The sequence below is a fragment of the Phoxinus phoxinus genome (assembly GCF_949152265.1).
Source record: "Phoxinus phoxinus genome assembly, chromosome: 7".
Classification (NCBI taxonomy): domain Eukaryota; kingdom Metazoa; phylum Chordata; class Actinopteri; order Cypriniformes; family Leuciscidae; genus Phoxinus; species Phoxinus phoxinus.
The window spans coordinates 3,326,034-3,346,579 of record NC_136882.1 but is presented as its reverse complement, the minus strand read 5'-3'; the positions used below and the strand labels follow the sequence as shown (position 1 = coordinate 3,346,579).

The 20,546-nt window shown below is 39.7% G+C and overlaps 1 protein-coding gene and 1 long non-coding RNA gene across 2 annotated transcripts in view; both read right to left on the bottom strand.

Moving 5' to 3' along the window:
• Positions 1-8,407, bottom strand: part of LOC307002128 (piezo-type mechanosensitive ion channel component 2) — a 93,296-nt gene extending 84,889 nt beyond the window's left edge. Inside the window, exons 1-3 of the mRNA XM_079619421.1 lie at positions 8,317-8,407; positions 2,832-2,933; positions 184-229 (exon numbers count right to left, since the gene is read on the bottom strand). Coding sequence (XP_079475547.1) covers positions 184-229; positions 2,832-2,933; positions 8,317-8,323 — 155 coding nt within the window. The 5' untranslated portion in view covers positions 8,324-8,407. The remainder of the gene's footprint in view (positions 1-183; positions 230-2,831; positions 2,934-8,316) is intronic.
• Positions 6,876-7,347, bottom strand: LOC307001899. Its single transcript, XR_013798358.1, has 3 exons — positions 7,253-7,347; positions 7,075-7,132; positions 6,876-6,982 (listed from the first exon to the last, which is right to left on the bottom strand). It is a non-coding gene; the product is annotated as an uncharacterized lncRNA (long non-coding RNA).
• Positions 8,408-20,546: the final 12,139 nt, after the last annotated feature.

Here is a 20,546-nt window from a genome sequence, read left to right as displayed (position 1 = left end):
AACAAATGTGTCCATGTCTGTATACATTATGTGCAAAAAAGTTTTAATATAAAAACATTACGTTTGGAAAAATGCTAACTGGTATCAGGAGGAACACACACATTCAAGTTATTTAGCATGTTGAAAACCAGGCTTGATTAAATTAATTTGAGGTTCAATATTGAAAGAATTCATGTTTCATACCTGACAATGCCGAGGTGAAAGTAAATGTTGTCCCATGGTCCAGTCTCTGAAGAATAAAAAGCACACATTATTATGCATGGATAATTTAGGGTAAAAAGAAAACTTTTAAACTTTTCCAAAAGCTGATGAATGTGGAAGCCATTTTCTACTTCAAAGTTGTAACGTCTTGCTTTGGTTTTGTTTCATGTCTTAATTTGCAGTCTGTCACAGTCATGTTTCCGGTCTTGTCATGTTTATGTCAAGTCAAGTTATGCTTAGTCAAGTCTTTGTTTTGTATTTTGATCATGTTTGGATGGAAATAAACTGCACTTGAGTTATGTAACCGACCAAGTGTGTCCGTTACAGAATACTTGACCTCTGACCACGGCCTAGCAGTTTGTTTGTTGCAATTATGCCAGGGGAACAACAGATTAACTTGAATCCTGGACATTTGATATAACAATTTTTAATAAATAAAATAAATTGTCAAACAACAAATGTTTTGTTCTAAAAGTTTTAAACTGGGAAAAAATACAGTTTTTAAAAAATACAGCTTAAATTTTTCAAGCTGAAGAAGAAATTTGGAACACCAAATTCAATAAGTGATAGGTACAGTAAGTGTCACACTCAAGTTTTGAGCTTAAGACATGGACATCAAAAATTATCATTAAGAAACATGTAACATAGCAGGCGTAATTACATGATATAATTTATTTCCTCTTAATATATAATTTGTAATTTGTAATTGAAGCAGTAATTCACAATTTTCAGATTGCACAAGGTAAAATAATCCAGCTTCAGCTGTGCATGTGTTTACAGGACAGTGAACTTGTCAGATTAGTTCAAGTCAAAACACTTTTTACTATGATTTGAAAACGACTATGTTTTGGATCAGTTAAGTTCAGCAGGTACAGCGTTGTGATGCGGAGAGATCGGGTATGAATACTGTGAAAGACGAGTCACGATTAAAGAGCTCAAAGACAAGAGTTTGAAAACAAGCTAAAGTGGTAGGGTTACGATTGCGTTTTTACGTCGCATTTGCTTTTGTTAACACTATCGGGTAGGTTTAGGGTTTAGTGTAGGTGTACGTTACTTAAAAAATGGAGTATTAAGCTTTTAGCGCCACTTACCAGACATTTGCACGACGCAATGTATTTTACGTTTTGCAACGTTGCCATGTTGCCACAGGATTGATTTTCTAATGAGCCTGGGCTGTTAAAATGGTTCATTTGAATGATAAAGTGCCCCTCTATAACTGAACGATATATGAAGCATGTTTGCTGTAATATCCACAAAATTACCAGCGACACTGAAATAAGAGTTTATCTGTCACTCAGATGCCCATCAGATGCGAGTTTTGCTCATTACTAAAGGCTACTTACTTACTTACATACTTAGTGTTCTCCATTAAGACCTGGTTTCACAGACAGGGCTTGGATTAAGACAGGGTTTTGTTCAGTTAGAGCATTTAAGTGCTTTATAAGCGTGCCTTAGGAAAAAAACTCATTACTGGTGTGCATCTTGAGACAAAACAATGTGGCTTATTTAGCACATTGTCTGAGTGGACTATAATCAGCCAATCATATAAATAATTTAGTGTGCACAATTCACACAATAAAGTAATTTAATGCCTTTCTGTGATAGTAAAAGTGAAAGTTGTAATAGAGAGTGAAAGTAAGGTGCAGAACCCGTGGCTGTTCTCAATGTCCTGACCTTGATGCGAGCAGCTACTGGAAGCCCGTGAGAGAAGTAAAGAGAGGTTTGTCTCGGCTCGTGCTGCTGTGGTCAAGATCATCAAGATCATGTCCAGACAGAAGAGCACTGCTATAGTCCAGCATCCTAACACTTCAGGAAGGGCTTGATCTTTCTAATGTTGTGCAAAGAAACCTTCAGGAACTCACTGTTTTTGCATTGTGGTGTTTGCTGGTCTAGTGTTGTTCTTAACTAAAACTAAAGCTTATTATTATAAAAAAATTATTGTCTTTTAAATTATGCTGAAATAAAAATAAATATTTTGTAAAATAAACAAAGGACAGCATATAACAACAAAATGACTAAAATTTAAATGAAAAGTTAAACAAAAAATTTAAATAAAAGCTAATTAAAATTTTGGTCCCACTTTATATTAAGTGGCTTTAAGTACAATATACTTACATCGAAAAATAAGTACAATGTACTTATTGTGTTCATGTTTTATTGTAAAACACTTTTGCTGCTATTGCGGTGTGATACGGGTCAGGTTAGGGACAGGTGTGGTGGTATGGGTAGGTATAAGGGTGGGTTAAGGTGTAAGGGAAGGGTCAACAGTGTAATTACAAATGTAAATACATAAATTAATTACAGCTGTAATTATGCTGGTATTTTTAAAATATAAGTACAATGTAAAAACATGTATGTGCACAATAAGTCCATTGTATCAAATTAGTAATTTCAATGTAAGTACATAGTACTTAAAGCCACTAAATATAAAGTATATAATTATATATAATTATTATTTTTTAAATACTATATAAATAATACTAAAATAACACTTGGCTGGTCAACTTTTGTCTGTTCACAGTTTGACTTTATCTCCCATCTTAAACTTTCACAATTACTTTTATATTTTTAACTGTGAGCTACTTTTAAGCAATAATAAGAATCCTTACACAAATAAGTAAAGATCTTACCGTCCTTGGGAATATATGTGAAAGTGATTTGCATCCCACACTGCAATGCCAACAATATTACTCCAGTGGAGCAAAGAGCACGAAGAAAACTGCCGGTTTTCCCTGAATATACAAACAGAAACAATTTTGCAACAGTCAATTCATTGCATTAACATTTTCACATATGATCTTAAAAACTTTTAGCTGATAGGTTCCCTCGATGCTGTGTCCGTTACAGACACTATGGGTGCACCCAAACATGCATTGGCTGATGGCACTAGCATCACCAGAGCCTCAAAATGATCATCACTCCTCAGATTTCACCTTCAGAAAGCAACTTTATCCGGCCTGTGCTTGATAGTTATAATCAGGGCCTAAAATGAAGAACCAAATACAAGTAATGTATTTTGTTCAGTATTCCTGCCACTCCTTTGTTACCATGGTCACCGTCATTATGAGTTCATCTGGTTCAGCTGTGTTTTATTAATCATCCTCATTTGTGTTTGCTATATAAGTTGGTCCCTCACATTCATTCTCTGTCTGATCGCCGTTATGTTAAGTTGTGTTTGTAATCACCTGTCTGCCTGCTTAAGGAACTATTAAACTTTGAGTGTTTTGGTCTTGATCTGCCCATCCGTCTTCATCTTCCTACCTGAACACGTCTGTGACAGATGATTGGACCGCTCAATGTGGACAAACGGGCAACGTTTATTGTCCTGGCTCAGGAGAGCCCTAATTTCTAGTGATGGCAAAATGAGGCTTCCTGAACCACTGAGACCTCGCAGCCCATTGCTTCACCAAAAGGTTCATTACTTGAAGCGTCATTCATTAGTGCTCACTAGTGATGGGCAATCCGGCTCTTTTTTTCGTGAGCCGGCTCATTTGACTCAGCTCACTGAAATAAGCCGGCTCTTTTGACTCACAAACGGCTCTTTAAAAAACCAACGTGATGGCGGAGAGAGCAGACGCTCTATGAATACTATCTCATTCTCTGACTATACTATACTACAATACTATATCATCACTGCTCGACGCACTACGAAATGAGCCGGCTCATGAAAAAGAGCCGGATTGCCCATCACTATAGTTGAAACGAATGTGCCTTTAGGCCTATATAGCCTAATTATTTTTTTGTTGTTCTTTGAAATTGTCAATTATTTTAAATAAAATTAAAATCATTCATTATTTCTTTATTACATAATGATTTAATTTCTAATGGCTATATTTTTCTAAATAGAGTCGGCTCTTCAGATATGCGAGCCAGCTCCCGACGTTCACCTACAAGAGCCGGCTCATTCGCGAACGACCCATCACTATTGCTCACTAGTGACACCTAGCTACTGTGCAAAGAAATAGCAGACCAATGAATTAATTCTAACCTGAGCAGACTTGTCCGTATAGCTCGGACATAAATGATAAATGGACTGCATTTATATAGCGCTTTCACAGACCCAATGGCCACCAAAGCGCTTTACATGTTGCTTACATGTCGCCTTCACACACCGACGGCAGTGTCATCTTGCTCATGGACACCTCAACACTTGGTCAAGCGGAACCGGGGATTGAACCACCAACCTTCCGGTTTGTAGAAAACCTACATGAACCACTGAGCCACTGCCGCCCAACATAAGCTATGCTTGTTTAAAAAACTAAAGAAAAAACAATGTTTTTCAGTCCCAGAATGATGAGTTGGGTTTTTCTCGCACAGCTGAAAATCATTTCATGCCAGGTGAGGAAATGAAACAGTTCATGGAAGCAATAGTGCAAACTATATTGTCCTTTATACAGTATATGCCACTACGTCATCCTCACAAATGACAAAATCCAACTACTGTATAACACATTTAGTGATCTTTCTCTAAAAAGGAACAGAATGCCTTGTGTTCCCCATAAAAGCGAGGTTGATTCTGACTTTTACTGCTCTGTATATCCTGCTTCTCTACATACACTTCTATAGTTGACAGGAACACTTACTGTATCACAACAGTTCATGAACAGAATATGCCAGATCTAGAAAGAAACTCAGAGCGGGAAAATAACTCCGCCAAGGGAAGCCAGACACAATTACAAAAGAAACCCATCTTAAACCTATCATAAGTAGCATCTATTGCTATTTGCACTTAGTGAAATTAATAAATTAAGACAGACATAACAATATATGTAATGTAATTTTACTATTGTTCTGCAAAATAAAAGTAATAAATATGTATTTTAATAAAATCTATTCTAAAACTATATTTAATAATACATATCCCAGCATCTCGGGGCAGTGTAATAAATGTAATACTGTATTAAAATCAATAATAAATGTCTTATCTATATGTGACCGTTCGAGCGGTATCACTTCACTAATAAGACTAGAAATTTTCAAGCCCCCTCCATAACAGGCTTTCAAATAAATGAAAAGGACAAGCAGAGACAATACCACAGTCTACAATTTTATTTATCAATTAATCACTAAAACAGCTGAGCTCAACATTAATAATAAAAGACACTTTTATTTTCACAGGGGCATACACTAGTCAAGCACTCAAAACCAGAAAACACATTGGATACGGTTGTTTCCTTCCTTGCTAAACATTTTGTTGCTCAAATCAACCAAAATAAATCACAAGCACTTCAAACCAACCAAACCAAAAAAAATCAAAGTAGTTAACCCCACTCAGCACAAATCCAATAAACCAAGTCAATCAGCTCTGTATTAGAGCAGCATTAATGTAGAGCAAGACAAAGAAACAATGCAACCAACCAAAAAAACAAATTTAACAGATCTGCATTCAAGCAGTATCAATGTAGAACAAAAGAAAACTGATACATACAACCAAAATAAACAAATTAAATATGTGGGGTAATAACCAAAACCTAATAACAAAAATTATAACAATAATACAATAAAGAAATGAAGCACACCAAAAGAAACAACAATTTCAAGGAAACATTGCACACATTTACACAGACAATACATTAATACAATTATTACTTTATTTTTGCATTACTTTATTTTTGTATTACTTTATAACTCTATCTTTGTGTTATTCTTGTAGGTGAAACTGTTCTCGCTGTTATGTTTATTCAATAAAAAAAAAAAAAAAAAAAAAAAAAAAAAAGAGCAAGTGCGTACTAGACAAAAGCACTGAATTCGATACTATACGCTAATGGCTCTGCTTTGATACCTCCTTAAAAAGGTAAGTTAGCTGTTTAAGTCGTGTTTATCAATTGTTAACTGCTTAATATATTCCCAGGATTGTTGGTTTTCTGAATTCAACAGACAGCTAGTTAGGTTAGCACACGCTAACAGAGCAAAACACTGTTGTTTTCAGTTGAATTTATGCCCTTTGTGAACTACTGAAAATGACTATTCGATTATTTGGTATTCATATGGGATTTAATATAATATTTAGGAAGGAAAAACGTCATACATTGTTATACGTGTGATGTGCAGGCGTGCTGTATAACATTATAACCACTGTTAGCATTAATCAGTTGTCTTTTCTGGAAAACTCAATTAATGTTATCTGGGTTTTAAAGTCCATCTGTATGCAGGTCTTGTGTCATTTAATGTGTACTAACCCAGTTGGCCATTTACCCAATAACCAGGAATATAGGCTACTGTGCGTATGTAAGCTGTTTTGTTTGATTTTTTTATTTTAGTTTTTCTCTTCTTTGATCTGGCCAATCACATGCTTTTACTTTTCAAGCACCTTTTGCAATAAAACAAATATTAGGCCTAAAAAAAAAAAAAAAAAAAAAAAAAAAAAATACATTAATACAACTCACTGTACTTTCACCAGCGGAAACCAGGTGGCGCCAGAAACAAGGCCACGGAGTTACAGCGTGTTTCAACGTGAGCGTTGTGCAGACGAGGATCTTCAATGCGATCGCGAGAGTTTTAATGGGAATAATGGCTGAAGACGTTCAATAAAACCACGTGGACGTGGTAAAGGCAATAATGAACTGCCGATGCTCAATCATGTGTTCAATGCAACCGCGTGAGCGTGGTATGAGGCAATAGCAACTGCCGATGCTCGATCCTGTGTTCAATGCAACAGCGTGAGCGCCGCACAGGCACAAGCAACGGAAGACATTCCGTGCAATCACCTGCACACATACAAATCACGCGTCCCAAACTGGACACGCTACTTAAGCAGCAGCAAAGCAGCAGCTGGAAACTTCTGCAAGACAAATAGACATTTTTGTTTGGGCTTTTCTCTCTCCCCACTCACATTTCAATCACACAAATAGGGTAAGGGAAAAATAAAATTACCTTTCCGGTGTATGACACTCACATGCTCACTAGCCATGCCTGGACACACCCGACTAATCTACAATTATACCGAACAAGCAAATTAATCAAAGTGAACTAAATTAAATCCCTACAAACACCCATATTCTAATTTTATAATTCCCTCCCATCTTTGATCCTTCAAGTTAACAAAACATACCTTTCCTGAGGAGTGGAGGAGATACAAGACCTACACCAGCAGGCCACATCAGCATACGGTCATGAAGGACCCAGATCTCACCTGTGTTTATATATATCCACCTGATTACCCAACCTAATCTGGGCACTATTTTTAAAGGGGCCACGCAATTATCCTTAAAGGGGCAATCCCACTATGTTGTTTAATGAACAAAACAGCTTTTGCTAGATGTAAAGAAATAACATTAAAAACCACAATTGAATGTACTTTACTACATGTTGGACCCGCTCTGCACTCTCTCGACTGTGGATTTATTTGTTATTTTTTAACACTGCTAATTCTGTCTGTCAATCATCACGGTTTGATCCTTTGCTGACCCTGTGCTTTCCCCACAGGATATTTAACATCATTAGTCCTTGTAAAAGTATGGGAAATGAGAATGCTGTATCATCTTGGTTGCATAAAGTGTTAGATTTTGATTATTTAGCAATAAGTCAATTATATTTGTGAAAACACTTAGCTGATGCAGCAAATGTGTTACTGATTGCCTAATTTTTTTCTAAAAGCTTTGTCATCTTTTTTTTTCAGCTGAGACCTTATACAATTACACCATCCTTAACTTACATTTTACAGTAAACACTGCTGTGTGTGTGTGTGTGTGTGTGTGTGTGTGTGTGTGTGTGTAAATTAGTTTAAAGCAAGGACAGAGGAAATATAGGGAAATATGTGAGAAAATGTCTGACAGGATTATATGGATCTATAAAGCACTCAACCAAATGTCCACTTGCAGGTAATCTCTGCAGCTTGACTCTGCTGACAGCACAACTCTCTGGATTTATTGCAATGCATCATTGATGAGATGGCTAGACCTTTAACAATGTTTGCTGAATTGAGAAGAATACCAACCAAAAATAAAAAAAAATACACTGTGTGCCACCACTATATATATATATACATACTGCAAACACACACACTACTACAGATACTCTTTTGTCGTATCTACAGGAAAAGCTGTCACAAAATATTACAGTACATTACCTTAAACATTACCTACTATAGACAAAGCATTACTGATTCTTACTTACCCTTCATAGTAGCCAAGTCTGGACTGGGCAACAGCGGTACGGACAGAAGGAAAAACAGATAGACGACTGACAGCCCATTGTACCTCAGTGATATTGCTGTGGGGAGAAAAGTATTGCAGTATAAGTAAAGGAAAACTTTTTTTTTTCTGCTACCATGCTTTTTTATTGCCAAAATACCAGAAATAAGTTATGTATCGGCAAGAGCATATTTTAACCAAACAGGAAAAGAAAACGGCATGCGATGTGGTATTTTAATAGTTTCTCTTTGAAAATATTTGTTCAAATTATGAAAAAAAAATATTATTTCAAAATGTTAAATGAATTCAACTTAAACACTTGAATAATAATATTCCATACATTTATTGTAACACCAAATACCCTGGTGCAAGAATTTCGATTCAAGTCGATTCCTTTGAGGAACATCTTGGTAACGCCACCACACAGCAATGCTTTATAAGGCAATATAATGCATGTGTATCTCCTATTTACTTGAGTGGGGAAAGGCCAAAACCTGATTTAAAGACCAATTATATTTCAGCATAATTGAAATATCTACAACATTTGACAAAAATGGTATCATGACGGGGGAAAAAAAACTTTTCAAACTGGTCCAGTTAATGTGGAATTAACTCTAGAAAAAGGTTTGACTTCTACTACAAGATGCCTATGGAGTTATTCAGTCAGACATTTTTAATACACACACCGGTTTGGAAAATATGTGAGAAAAATTATTTTACTAAATACTAGAATACACTACACGGCTTCAAGTCATCTTTATTTATATAGCGCTTTTAACAGTACAGATAGTTTCAAAGCAGCTTTACAGAGATAAGAGGAAAATTATCAATGATGCAAACAGTTAATTTCGGCAGCTCTAAAAGAAAATAGTGTCATTGAATATTAATATATTATATTCAATATATCAATATATACTATATATTGAATATTTAGTTTTCCCCAACTAAGCAAGCCATGTTGGACTTCAAGGCATTGAACACTTGCCGATTTTGTAAATGACTGCAGAGAAAAACTGGGCATCATACACAAATACTGCCCTACTTCTCACACAAGTTCAGAGCCCTTGAAGTGGAGGCTTTGGAGGGAGTAGGGCACTTGTGTGTCATAATGAAGTCATTTGGAATGTACTTGGCGAAGGAAGCGATGAATACCACATAATTTCCCCATTAGCTTTACATGGAATGTTACCACGACAATGCTAGGCAGCGACTTGATCACATGACCAGAAACAAATTAATTACTTTTTACGCTAACAGACTTGTGGAGGGGCCCTTCGTGAAGGATTCAGTTGTTCACTTTCGCACCTACAAATGGCCTCCCCTTCTCGATAGTGCCCTTCAAGCGTGCACAAACGCAGTTTGGAATTCGCCCCAAATGCAAAGGGAGGGAATTCAATTCGTTACTATAACTTGAAGCAACGACCTTAAGATCGTGTGATCATGTGAGTGATGGTGGACTGTGCCTCGCGGCTCTTCCACATTTTTTGTTGTTTCTGTCAATATATTCGTGTTCCCAAAAGCCATAATGCCTCCAAAGAAGGTAATGATGGAAGAAACGATACAAGAAATGAATGAAACACTGAAGAAATTGACGCAAGATATAAGAGACGTTGTAGCAAAGCAAACTGAGATAGCGAACCTTTTGGCAGAAATCAGAGAACTCAGAGAAAGCGTGGCCGCAAAGGATCTGAGGATTGTTGCACTTGAAAATAAAGTGTTGAAGATGGATGAAATGGAACGTAGAATCCAAGATATGGAACTGTTTACCCGTAAAGAAGATGTAATAATAAGCGGCCTCGATGTTAAACCGAGGACGTACGCTGCCGCGGTGACTAAGAGAGATGACGAGAAAAGCCTAAATTCGAAAGATCAAGAATCCCTCGAAACGCAGGTAATCTCCTTTCTTCAAAGTAGGAACATCCATCTGGACAAGAGTAACATCACAGCTTGTCACATTCTACCAAGAAAGGACCGCGCAACCAAGCCCCGAATCATGATGCGTTTTGTGAGTCGTAAACACAAAACGGAACTTTTGGTACAGGGGAAAAAGCTCAAAGGCACGGCGGTGTACATCAATGAGCACCTAACATCTAAAAATGCCGAGATTGCCCGCGTTGCTCGGCAGCTTTGGAAGGAACGCAAAATTAAAGCTACCTGGACTAGAGATTGTAAGGTGTTGATAAGATTGAATGGCCCCTCGGCTGAAGCGGAGAAAGTGTTGATGATTAGGGAGCTGAAAGATCTGGACTGCTACAAATGAAGATGATGGCAAACATGCTTCTTGGGAATATAGGAACTTTGGGCCAGGTGAAGACCAAAGGATTAGTCACGTTTTTGGCCGGATATATATTTTATTTTTTACTTTTCTTGAAGGGCGTTCGCAAAGCTTCTATCTTTGGCCGATGTTTAATTAGTTTTGAAGGGAGTTCGGTGCACCTATGGGAACAAGGTAGGAAATATTTTTCTACGCTTTTTTGGAGACGCAGGCTCCAACTTTATAAATTGTTAATATTACACTGCCTTTGCTACCGCTGCTTTTTTATTTATTTTTGCCATTGGGACTTCCAACCGCAGCGAATTATTTATTTATTTTGATGTTGGATTTATTGTGGACTAAATCATTTATTTTGTTCGCCATATGGCGGCACTGTTGGTTAAACACAGCAGTTGTAAAAACAACATTTGTAGTGTATTATTATTTGTTTATCTGTTTGCTTATAGAAAATGATGACTGAGACTGATTTCTCTGGGCCTACAAGGGGCTATTCACTGTTAAGAGCTAAATACATAGACTACAAGTTGTATGATTTTGAATGCAATATTGATCCAGAAAATCACTGTTTTAACACAATTAATTCCATGTGTGATTACTATACAGAAGAAAAGTTTAATGATACAGTTAGCCTGGACAGTAATTTTTCAGTAATACATTTTAATTGTAGGAGTTTGTATGCAAACTTTACTAAGATCCAGGTATACTTAAGGTCTTTAAAATATAAATTTTCAGCCATAGCACTGTCAGAAACATGGGTTAATGAAGCTCGAGGTGTAGATTTCAGTTTGGAAGGTTATGAATTGCATCATTGCAGTAGAAGAGATAAGAGGGGAGGCGGTGTTGCTTTATTTGTGACCACTGATTTGAAATGCAGAGTTGTAGAATGTATGACAACAGCCATTAATGATTTATTTGAATGTATTACAGTGGAGATTGATATGGAAAAGAAGAAGAATGTTGTTGTTACATGCATTTACAGAACACCTGGATCAAAAATTGAAACATTCAATGAACAGCTTGAAAAGGTGTTATGTCAGCTGAATGAAAAGAAAAACTATATTTTGTGTGGGGACACAAACATTGATTTGTTGAGTGTGAATAGACAAGTTGCAGCTAGTGATTATTTAGAGATGTTATACAGTAGAGGGTTGTTTCCATTGATCACAGAGCCAACTCGGATAACAACAACATGTTCGACATTGATCGACCATATTTTCACAAATGTCTTAGAAAGTAAAATCAAGAGTGGTTTGGTGATCAACGATATAAGCGACCATTTACCTGTTTTTTGTGTTTTGGATTGTCAAATGCCCAATGAGAAGGAAGCTGGCTGTAGGACTAAATATGTTAGAAAAAGGACAGATGAAGCAATTTGTAGATTTAGAAATGACCTGAGTGAGCAAGACTGGCAAGAGGTGTATGTTGGGGAAGTAAATGCAGCATATGAAGCTTTTCTAGATAAATATCTTACATTATATGAAAGACATTGTCCATATGTGCATTGTAGATATAAGGATAGCTTTAGCAAAAACCCTTGGATCACTAGGGGATTACAGAATGCATGCAAAAAGAAGAATAAACTTTATAGAGATTTTATCAAATCTAGATCAAAAGAAGCAGAAATGAAGTATAAGCTGTATAAAAATAAATTAACAACAATAATGAGACAAGCGAAAAAAGATTATTTTGGTAGTTTATTCGAAAAAAACAAAAATAATATTAAAGGTACATGGAATATTTTGAATAAGCTGATTGGGAAAAGTACATCAGGTCAGGGCAGTACACCACACCACTTCATAAATGAGGATAATAAGGAAATTGAAAACTTAAATGAAGTAGTAAATGAATTTAATTCCTTTTTTGTAAATGTGGGACCCAAGCTAGCAGAGAATATTGAAAAACATAACTCAGGGCCACAGAGTGGAGGGACAAGGGGGAGTAGAGTACTCCAATCTATGTTTCTTGGAGATGTTAGTGAAAATAAAATTCTATCTATAGTAAATGCATTAAAAAACAAGACATCTACAGATACGGATGGGTTAGATATGATTATTGTGAAAAAAACCATTGATTGTATTGTTAAACCTTTAAGTTACATATTTAATCTTTCATTTCAAACAGGGATCTTCCCTAATAGGATGAAGGTAGCAAAGGTGGTCCCACTATACAAAGACGGTGATAAGCATATGTTTACAAATTATAGACCAATTTCGTTATTATCTCAATTTTCTAAAGTCCTTGAAAAGATTTTTGAGCAAAAATTAGAGGAATTTATTGAAAAAAAACAGTTGTTAAACGAGAGCCAGTATGGCTTTCGTTCAGGTAGATCTACAGCTTCTGCGACCATGAATATAGTTGAGGATATAGTAAATGCAACTGACAACAAGAAACACACAATAGGTGTGTTTATTGACTTAAAGAAAGCATTTGATACAATTGATCATTCAATCTTGTTATTAAAGTTACAATCATATGGTGTGAGAGGAATAGTATTGGATTGGTTAAGTAGTTATTTGAGCAAAAGACAACAGTATGTTCAGTATAATAATAATAAATCCAATAATATGCAAATTCAATGTGGTATACCACAAGGTTCAGTCTTAGGACCAAAACTATTTATACTTTACATTAATGACATTTGTGATGTATCTAAGTTATTGAATTTTGTTTTATTCGCAGATGACACAAACATCTATCTCTCAGGAAATGACTTAAATTAATTGGTAATTAGTATGGAACAAGAAATGGTTAAAGTGAAGGAATGGTTTGACATTAATAGGTTGTCATTAAATCTAAAGAAAACAAAGTTTATGATTTTTGGTAATAGAAAAAAAGATGAAAGTACTGTACTATCAATAGCAGGAACAAAAATAATGAAAGTTAGGGAAATTAGGTTTTTGGGTGTGCTACTAGATGAAGGGTTGACTTGGAAACCACATATCTCACACATTCAGAAAAAGATATCTAAGAGTATTTTTGTAATAAATAAGGTAAAACATGTGTTAGATTATAAGGCATTGAGAACTTTGTATTGTGCACTGGTGTTGCCCTACATCAGCTACTGTGTGGAGGTGTGGGGAAACACATACCAAAGCAACACAAAGTCACTCTTTCTATTACAAAAGAGAGTCATACGAATTATATTTAAAGCAGATTATAGAGAGCACACAAATGCCTTATTTTTTGGCTCTAAATTGTTAAAATTTAAAGAATTGGTCGAATTACGGACACTTATTGTTATGTTTAAAGCAAGAGATAGAGTATTACCTATAAACCTTCAACAATTGTTTATCCTTATAGAAAATGAGGGAAGAAGAAAGGGACATTTTAGGTATCAAACTGCAAGGACAACAGCAAAACAAATGTGTACGTCAGTGGTGGGAGTGAAAATTTGGAATTCTTTGCAAAATGAACTAAAGCAATGTAAAAATATATTTCATTTTAAAAAAAGATTTAAAGATAAAATAATGAATTTGTATGAACAATTATAGAAATTGATGATGATGGTTGTGATCATGGTTGCTTTTGCTTTGGAATCTGTTTCAGGTTGATGTTATGGTTTCTAATTTGTTTCATTTGATATCGTCATGCATTGACGGGGATTTGAAATGTTGAGTTTTTTGATATGTTGGATTTTTTAGGGGGCAGGAAATATAAGATATTCTTCATCCTGCCTCCTTTTCATCATGGATTTATAAATTATATATATATGAGTATGATGATGTAAGTTTTGTTGGAAATATCCATGAATGAAATAAATATAATCAATCAATCAAATTATACAAAGTTATGAACAATTGGTGAGATGTTCATTACACCATCAATTGAAAAGGATATACTTATGGATATATTGACAGACTTAGAGGGGAGGTGTGTGTATGGGGACAGCTGGAAAGACTTTGATGTGACTGACTTGCAAGACTACATTGGGTTGGTCATTTTGGCTATGCCTGAAATATGCAGGTGTCCACAGGTCTGAAGGTGGTACTAGACACGGCTGAGGGACTGAATGGCCATAAAATGACATGATAATATTTTCACATCATATGCCCTGGGTGGGGAACTGCTCAAAAAGGAAGGTTACCGTGTTGGGGACCGTGAGAAAAAATAAGCCAGAGCTTCCCTCTGAGCTTCTAGTGATGAAGAACAGGAAGGTAACATCTTTAATGTTTGCCTTCACTGAAGAAGCCACTGTCATCTTCTATTGCCCCAAGAAAGTGAAAAATGTCCTGCTAATGAGTACTATGCACAAATATGCTGTTCTGAGCAGCAGATATGGGTATTTATGTAGTCAACAAAGATACATAAATTACCTGACACATAAAGATTAAAAAAAATATATATTCTGGAGGTTTAAATCTCTGGGGTCTGAGACGTTGCAATTGTTTTCTGACGGGTGATATGGATCATGTTAGGAGGGGTCAGTGGGAGAAACTAAAATTTAAACTAAAATAAACTAGAATTAAATTTTTTTTTTATTCTGGATGCTAAACATACCATTTCAATGCAGTTTGGGAGGGACAGAAATACCTTTAACGGAGCTAGCAGCAACCCTCTATCTGAGGACTAAGTTAAAGTATCTATTTTGTAAGTTTATGTAAAAGACAGGTTGATGAAAGAACTGTAAGCTCAAATTCAAAAGCTTTTGAAGTCTACTTCATTAAAGCATGTTTACACACACACACACACACACTTACTGTTGTAATGATTTGGCGGACTCAGAGGGATCCATTTGCAGCTTTTATTAGAGTGGTCAACAGGCAGGGTCAAATAGCAGCAGACAGAACAACGGAGAGAACACAGGGCAGATCGGGGTCACAGGCAGAAGTCGAGGCAGGCGGCAAAAGGCTAGGTCCAATAGGCAATCCGGGTCAAGGCAGGCGGAGAACAATCAGAGGTCGGTATAAACAGTCCAAGGTCAGAAACAGAACAGCAAACACAGGGATAAACGCTTGGAGTTGAAAGCCGGGGCAATACAATACTTCGCAATGAACTGAGAGTGAATGAGGTTTATATGGGTGAGTGTGGATGAGCTGCAGGTGTTTGTGTAATCAGTCCCAGGTGAATGAGATGAGTGCTGATGAGTCCGGGCAGTGAGTGTGGGAAATGTAGTTTGTGAGGAAGTGATCAGTCTATTGTGGAGCGCCCTCTGGTGGCTCTAGAGGGCACTCCAGCTGGTAATCGTTACATAGCCCCTCCCCAAAGAGCGGCTTCCAGACGCTCCAAAACTGTCCAGGTGGGAGGTGGCGCGGAGGCGGATCCGGGTGATGGATGGAGGGCCAGGCCCGTGGAGCGGAAGAGGGCCTGGAGATTGAGGCTGGACAGACGACCAGGGCGGAGCAGGCTGTGCAGGCGACCAGGGCGGAGCAGGCTGTGCAGGCGACCAGGGCGGAGCAAGAAGATCAGGCGGAGCAAGAAGAGCAGGCGTCCGGGGCGGAGCAGGCTGTGCAGGCGACCAGGGCGGAGCAGGCTGTGCAGGCGACCAGGGCGGAGCAAGAAGATCAGGCGGAGCAAGAAGAGCAGGCGTCCGGGGCGGAGCAGGCTGTGCAGGCGACCAGGGCGGAGCAGGCTGTGCAGGCGACCGGGGCGGAGCAAGAAGATCAGGCGGAGCAAGAAGAGCAGGCGTCCGGGGCGGAGCAGGCTGTGCAGGCGACCAGGGCGGAGCAAGAAGATCAGGCGGAGCAAGAAGAGCAGGCGTCCGGGGCGGAGCAGGCTGTGCAGGCGGCCAGGGCGGTGAAGACCCCTCGGGCGGCCACGGCGGTGAAGACCCCTCGGGCGGCCACGGCGGTGAAGACCCCTCGGGCGGCCACGGCGGTGAAGACCCCTCGGGCGGCCACGGCGGTGAAGACCCCTCGGGCGGCCACGGCGGTGAAGACCCCTCGGGCGGCCACGGCGGTGACGACCAGGGCGAAGACGACCACTCGGGCGGCCATGGCGGAGACGACCACTCGAGCGGCCACGGCGGAGACCTTCCCTCAGGTGGCCAGGGCGGATCCGGCTCAGGAACAGCAACAGACACCGGCTCAGGAACAGCAACAGACACCGGCCCAGGAACAGCAACAGACACCGGCCCAGGAACAGCAACAGACACCGGCCCAGGAACAGCAACAGACACCGGCCCAGGAACAGCAACAGACACCAGCCCAGGAACAGCAACAGACACCGGCCCAGGAACAGCAACAGACACCGGCTCAGGAACGGGCTCCGGGGATGCGGTGGCCTTCTTGTCCGAAGACACAGGCGTGGAGTCGGCCATCTTGTCCGAAGACACAGGCGTAGAGTTGGCCATCTTGTCCGAAGACACAGGCGTGGAGTCGACCATCTTGTCCGAAGACACAGGCGTAGAGTTGGCCATCTTGTCCGAAGACACAGGCGTGAAGTCGGCCATCTTGTCCGAAGACACAGGCGTGGAGTCGGCCATCTTGTCCGAAGACACAGGCGTAAGGGCAGTCTTGGTGGGATGAGTCTCTTGAACGGCCTCTGGCTGGGCAGACGTGACGTGAACTTCTGGCTCTGGCTCGGCTGACGTGACGTGAAGCTCTGGCTCTGGATCGGCTGACGTGACGTGAAGCTCAGTCTCTGGATCGGCTGACGTGATGTGAAGCTCTGGATCGGCTGACGTGACGTGAAGCTCAGTCTTTGGATCGGCAGAAGTGACGAAAAGCTCAGTCTCTGGATCTGGATCGGCTGACGTGACGTGAAGCTCAGTCTCTGGATCGGCTGACGTGATGTGAAGCTCTGGATCGGCTGACGTGACGTGAAGCTCAGTCTTTGGATCGGCAGAAGTGACGAAAAGCTCAGTCTCTGGATCGGCAGAAGTGACGTGAACAGTCTCTGGATCGGCAGAAGTGACGTGAACAGTCTCTGGATCGGCAGAAGTGACGTGAACAGTCTCTGGGTCGGACGGGACCAGCGGCGCAGGAAGCTCTGGACTGGACGGGACCAGCGGCGAAGGAAGCTCTGGGCTGGACGGGACCAGCGGCGAAGGAAGCTCTGGACTGGACGGGACCAGCGGCGAAGGAAGCTCTGGGCTGGACGGGACCAGCGGCGAAGGAAGCTCTGGGCTGGACGGGACCAGCGGCGAAGGGAGATCCAAGCCAGACGGGACCAGCGGCGAAGGAAGCTCTGGGCTGGACGGGACCAGCGGCGAAGGGAGATCCAAGCCAGACGGGACAAACAAAAAAAGCTCAGCAGGCATGATGCTCTCAGTCACAGGCGCGGCGGGCATGAGGCTCTCAGTCACAGTTTATTCAGAAGTGCTCATGTCAACTATTTGTGCTGTTATGGTTAAACATATTGGAAATGGCATTCCCTTCTACACTAGGATATGCAATACTTCCCCTTTTCTTAAATAGTGCAATCTTAACTTCTTCACTCAAAAATTACGGGTGCATCAATTTACAAATATGACTATACACAATGCCAATAACTTAAAACACAGATGATAAAACCACAAATTAGAGGACTTGTATGCCTACCCTAACGTCTGTCTGCAAGGCATCCCTCACTCTCTCTAAGTTCACATCCTGTGTCCTCTCTGCCTCAACAGCAATCACCATCAGATCAGCCATTCTTTCCTGCAACATTGTGGTACGCAATCTGTTCTTTATGAATTTTAGCGCAGAGAAGCATCTTTCATTGCTGCATGATGTGACTGGCAGAGTGATAATGAGCTGGTACATTTAGCTAATTTCAGGATATGCTTCAACAAGACCATTCTGATGCAGGAACTGATAAATAGCCAACATCTTGTAGGGCGGTGTGTTTTCTCTATTTAATCTGTGTATCCGGAGTTTGTATTCTATTTCAGCTTGATTTGAATTTACATCCCCTTTGTAGTATGCACATAGCTGTTTCAGGTTTGGGACCTTCTCTAAAGATGGTCTTGTGAGGCAGCCTGTGTGTTTGAGAAGAGGTTGGTTCTCAATGCTTAACCTTTCAGTTATGCTCTGAATGCAGAGGTCAAGAGTGGCAAAGTAAAAATTAACCTTCACCTCCTCTTTTTGATTGATCTGTGTCTGGCTTTGGCAGTTGTCATCCAGTCTCCTTGAAATCTTTTGTTGCCTTCTTTCCACCCATTCAACATCAATCTTTGATGCCACCATTTCTGCTTCATTCCACATCTCATTAAAAACTTCATCCCCCCTCAAGACAGACAACTCCATTTTGCAATCATTCACAAGATCTATAGCTGTGCAGATGTCCATGTCTTCACCCTGAAGGTATTTTGAAAGTGTACCTGTCAGAATTCTGCTTAAGGCCACCAGATGGAAACAGAATTCAAAATCAATGGCTCTTCTCAGTGCTATTGCAGTTTCTGATGTGTCCCTGTCAACTTGTCTGAATCCGATCCAATGTCTCCACCACAGAATCTATGGTAATGAGAAGTGCTCTGCAGTTGTCAATTCGTGCTGCCCATCTTGTTGTACTCAAGGACTTCAGTGTCTTGGGTCTCCCGGGTCATTTCCCATCAACTCTTTTTGTACATCAATGAACAAGCTATGTATTTTGCTGGAACCTTCCATGAACACGTAGAGCTGCTCAATGAGACCAAAGAAGTTGCGGGAGGGTATATTTTTACAACACATCAACTACAACAAGGTTCATACGATGGGCATAGCAATGCACGAAATATGCCTTGTCATTGGTCTGTATTATGATCGCTTGTACGCCCCTATATATTCCTGACATGGCAGCACAACCATTATATCCCTGTCCTCTGATGTTGCTGACTTCAAGGTTGTATTTCTCAATTGTCTCCACAAGAGTCCTGGCAAGACCAATACCAGTTGTATCTTTCACGTTCACCATATCAATTAGGCACTCCTGAATATTGGCTGTTTTGTCAACAAAATGAAGAATGACTGACAACTGATCCTGTTTAGCTGAGTCTGGAGTTGTGTCGAGGCACACAGAAAATAATTTTGCTTCCTTCACTTCATCTATTATTTTCCCTCTGACTTATTTTGCAATGCAGCCAATCATTTCATTCTGACTCTGTGCAGAAAGGTACCTGGGCACACCTTTAGGGTTTTTCTTGGCCAATTCAATGTGGGCATGAAGTACATCATCATATCTTGCCATTAATCCTGTTATTTCTCGGAAAACACCTTTGTTTTTTGACGTTTCAGATTAATCATGGCCTCAAAGGCAATCTCAATCTGGCGAGTGTTGATGCTATGTCCGCAAGCCTGAAGACTGCCTGGAATCTGTTCTGCCTTTCTTTTGTTTTAAGCTCAATTTGGTTTGCTCTTTGTACTGACAGCTGTGCATCAACTGGATCATCTATCAAGTACATCTGCCACTTTTGAAAGTTGTCTTTGTGTAGTTAGCTTGCATTATGTCGGTCAAAGCCTTTCCCTGTCTCCAAAGCAGTCTTCCAATCCCTAAACCCCTCAGCAGAAAACTTGTCATGGTATGTACTGTGTCCAAAAACTCGACATGGAAAACAAAAAGCAGCATAATTTGTTTTGTGGTATTCTAACCACTGATACTTCTCAAACCACGACTTGCTGAAACTTCTGAGTTTACTTCCATGTAAAGTTTTTGGATATCTGTCTTCCTCCCTGTGAATAGGCCCTTTCCTTATGTACCTGTCCCTTGCCAAACGCTCATCTGGGATGACAAAATCAGCATCTTCTGCAAAGTAGACAATGCTTAATAATTTGATATTTAATAGAATGTTTATATTATCTACCAAATTGTCACAAAGAACAGCCTTGACTTTCCCCCTGACATAATCACCTTCAATCTCATGGCTTTGTGTGACACTCAGAATCTGAGCGGAATCCTCACAATCCTCAATGCTGACTTTTTTCATTCATTCACGAGTTCACACTTACATATAATTTGAGGGGGTAAAGTTTAATGTGTATTTGGCGTGCTGTCCAGAGGGAGGGCTCCGAGCTCGCAGTTCGGCCCAAACCCAGAGTACTCCC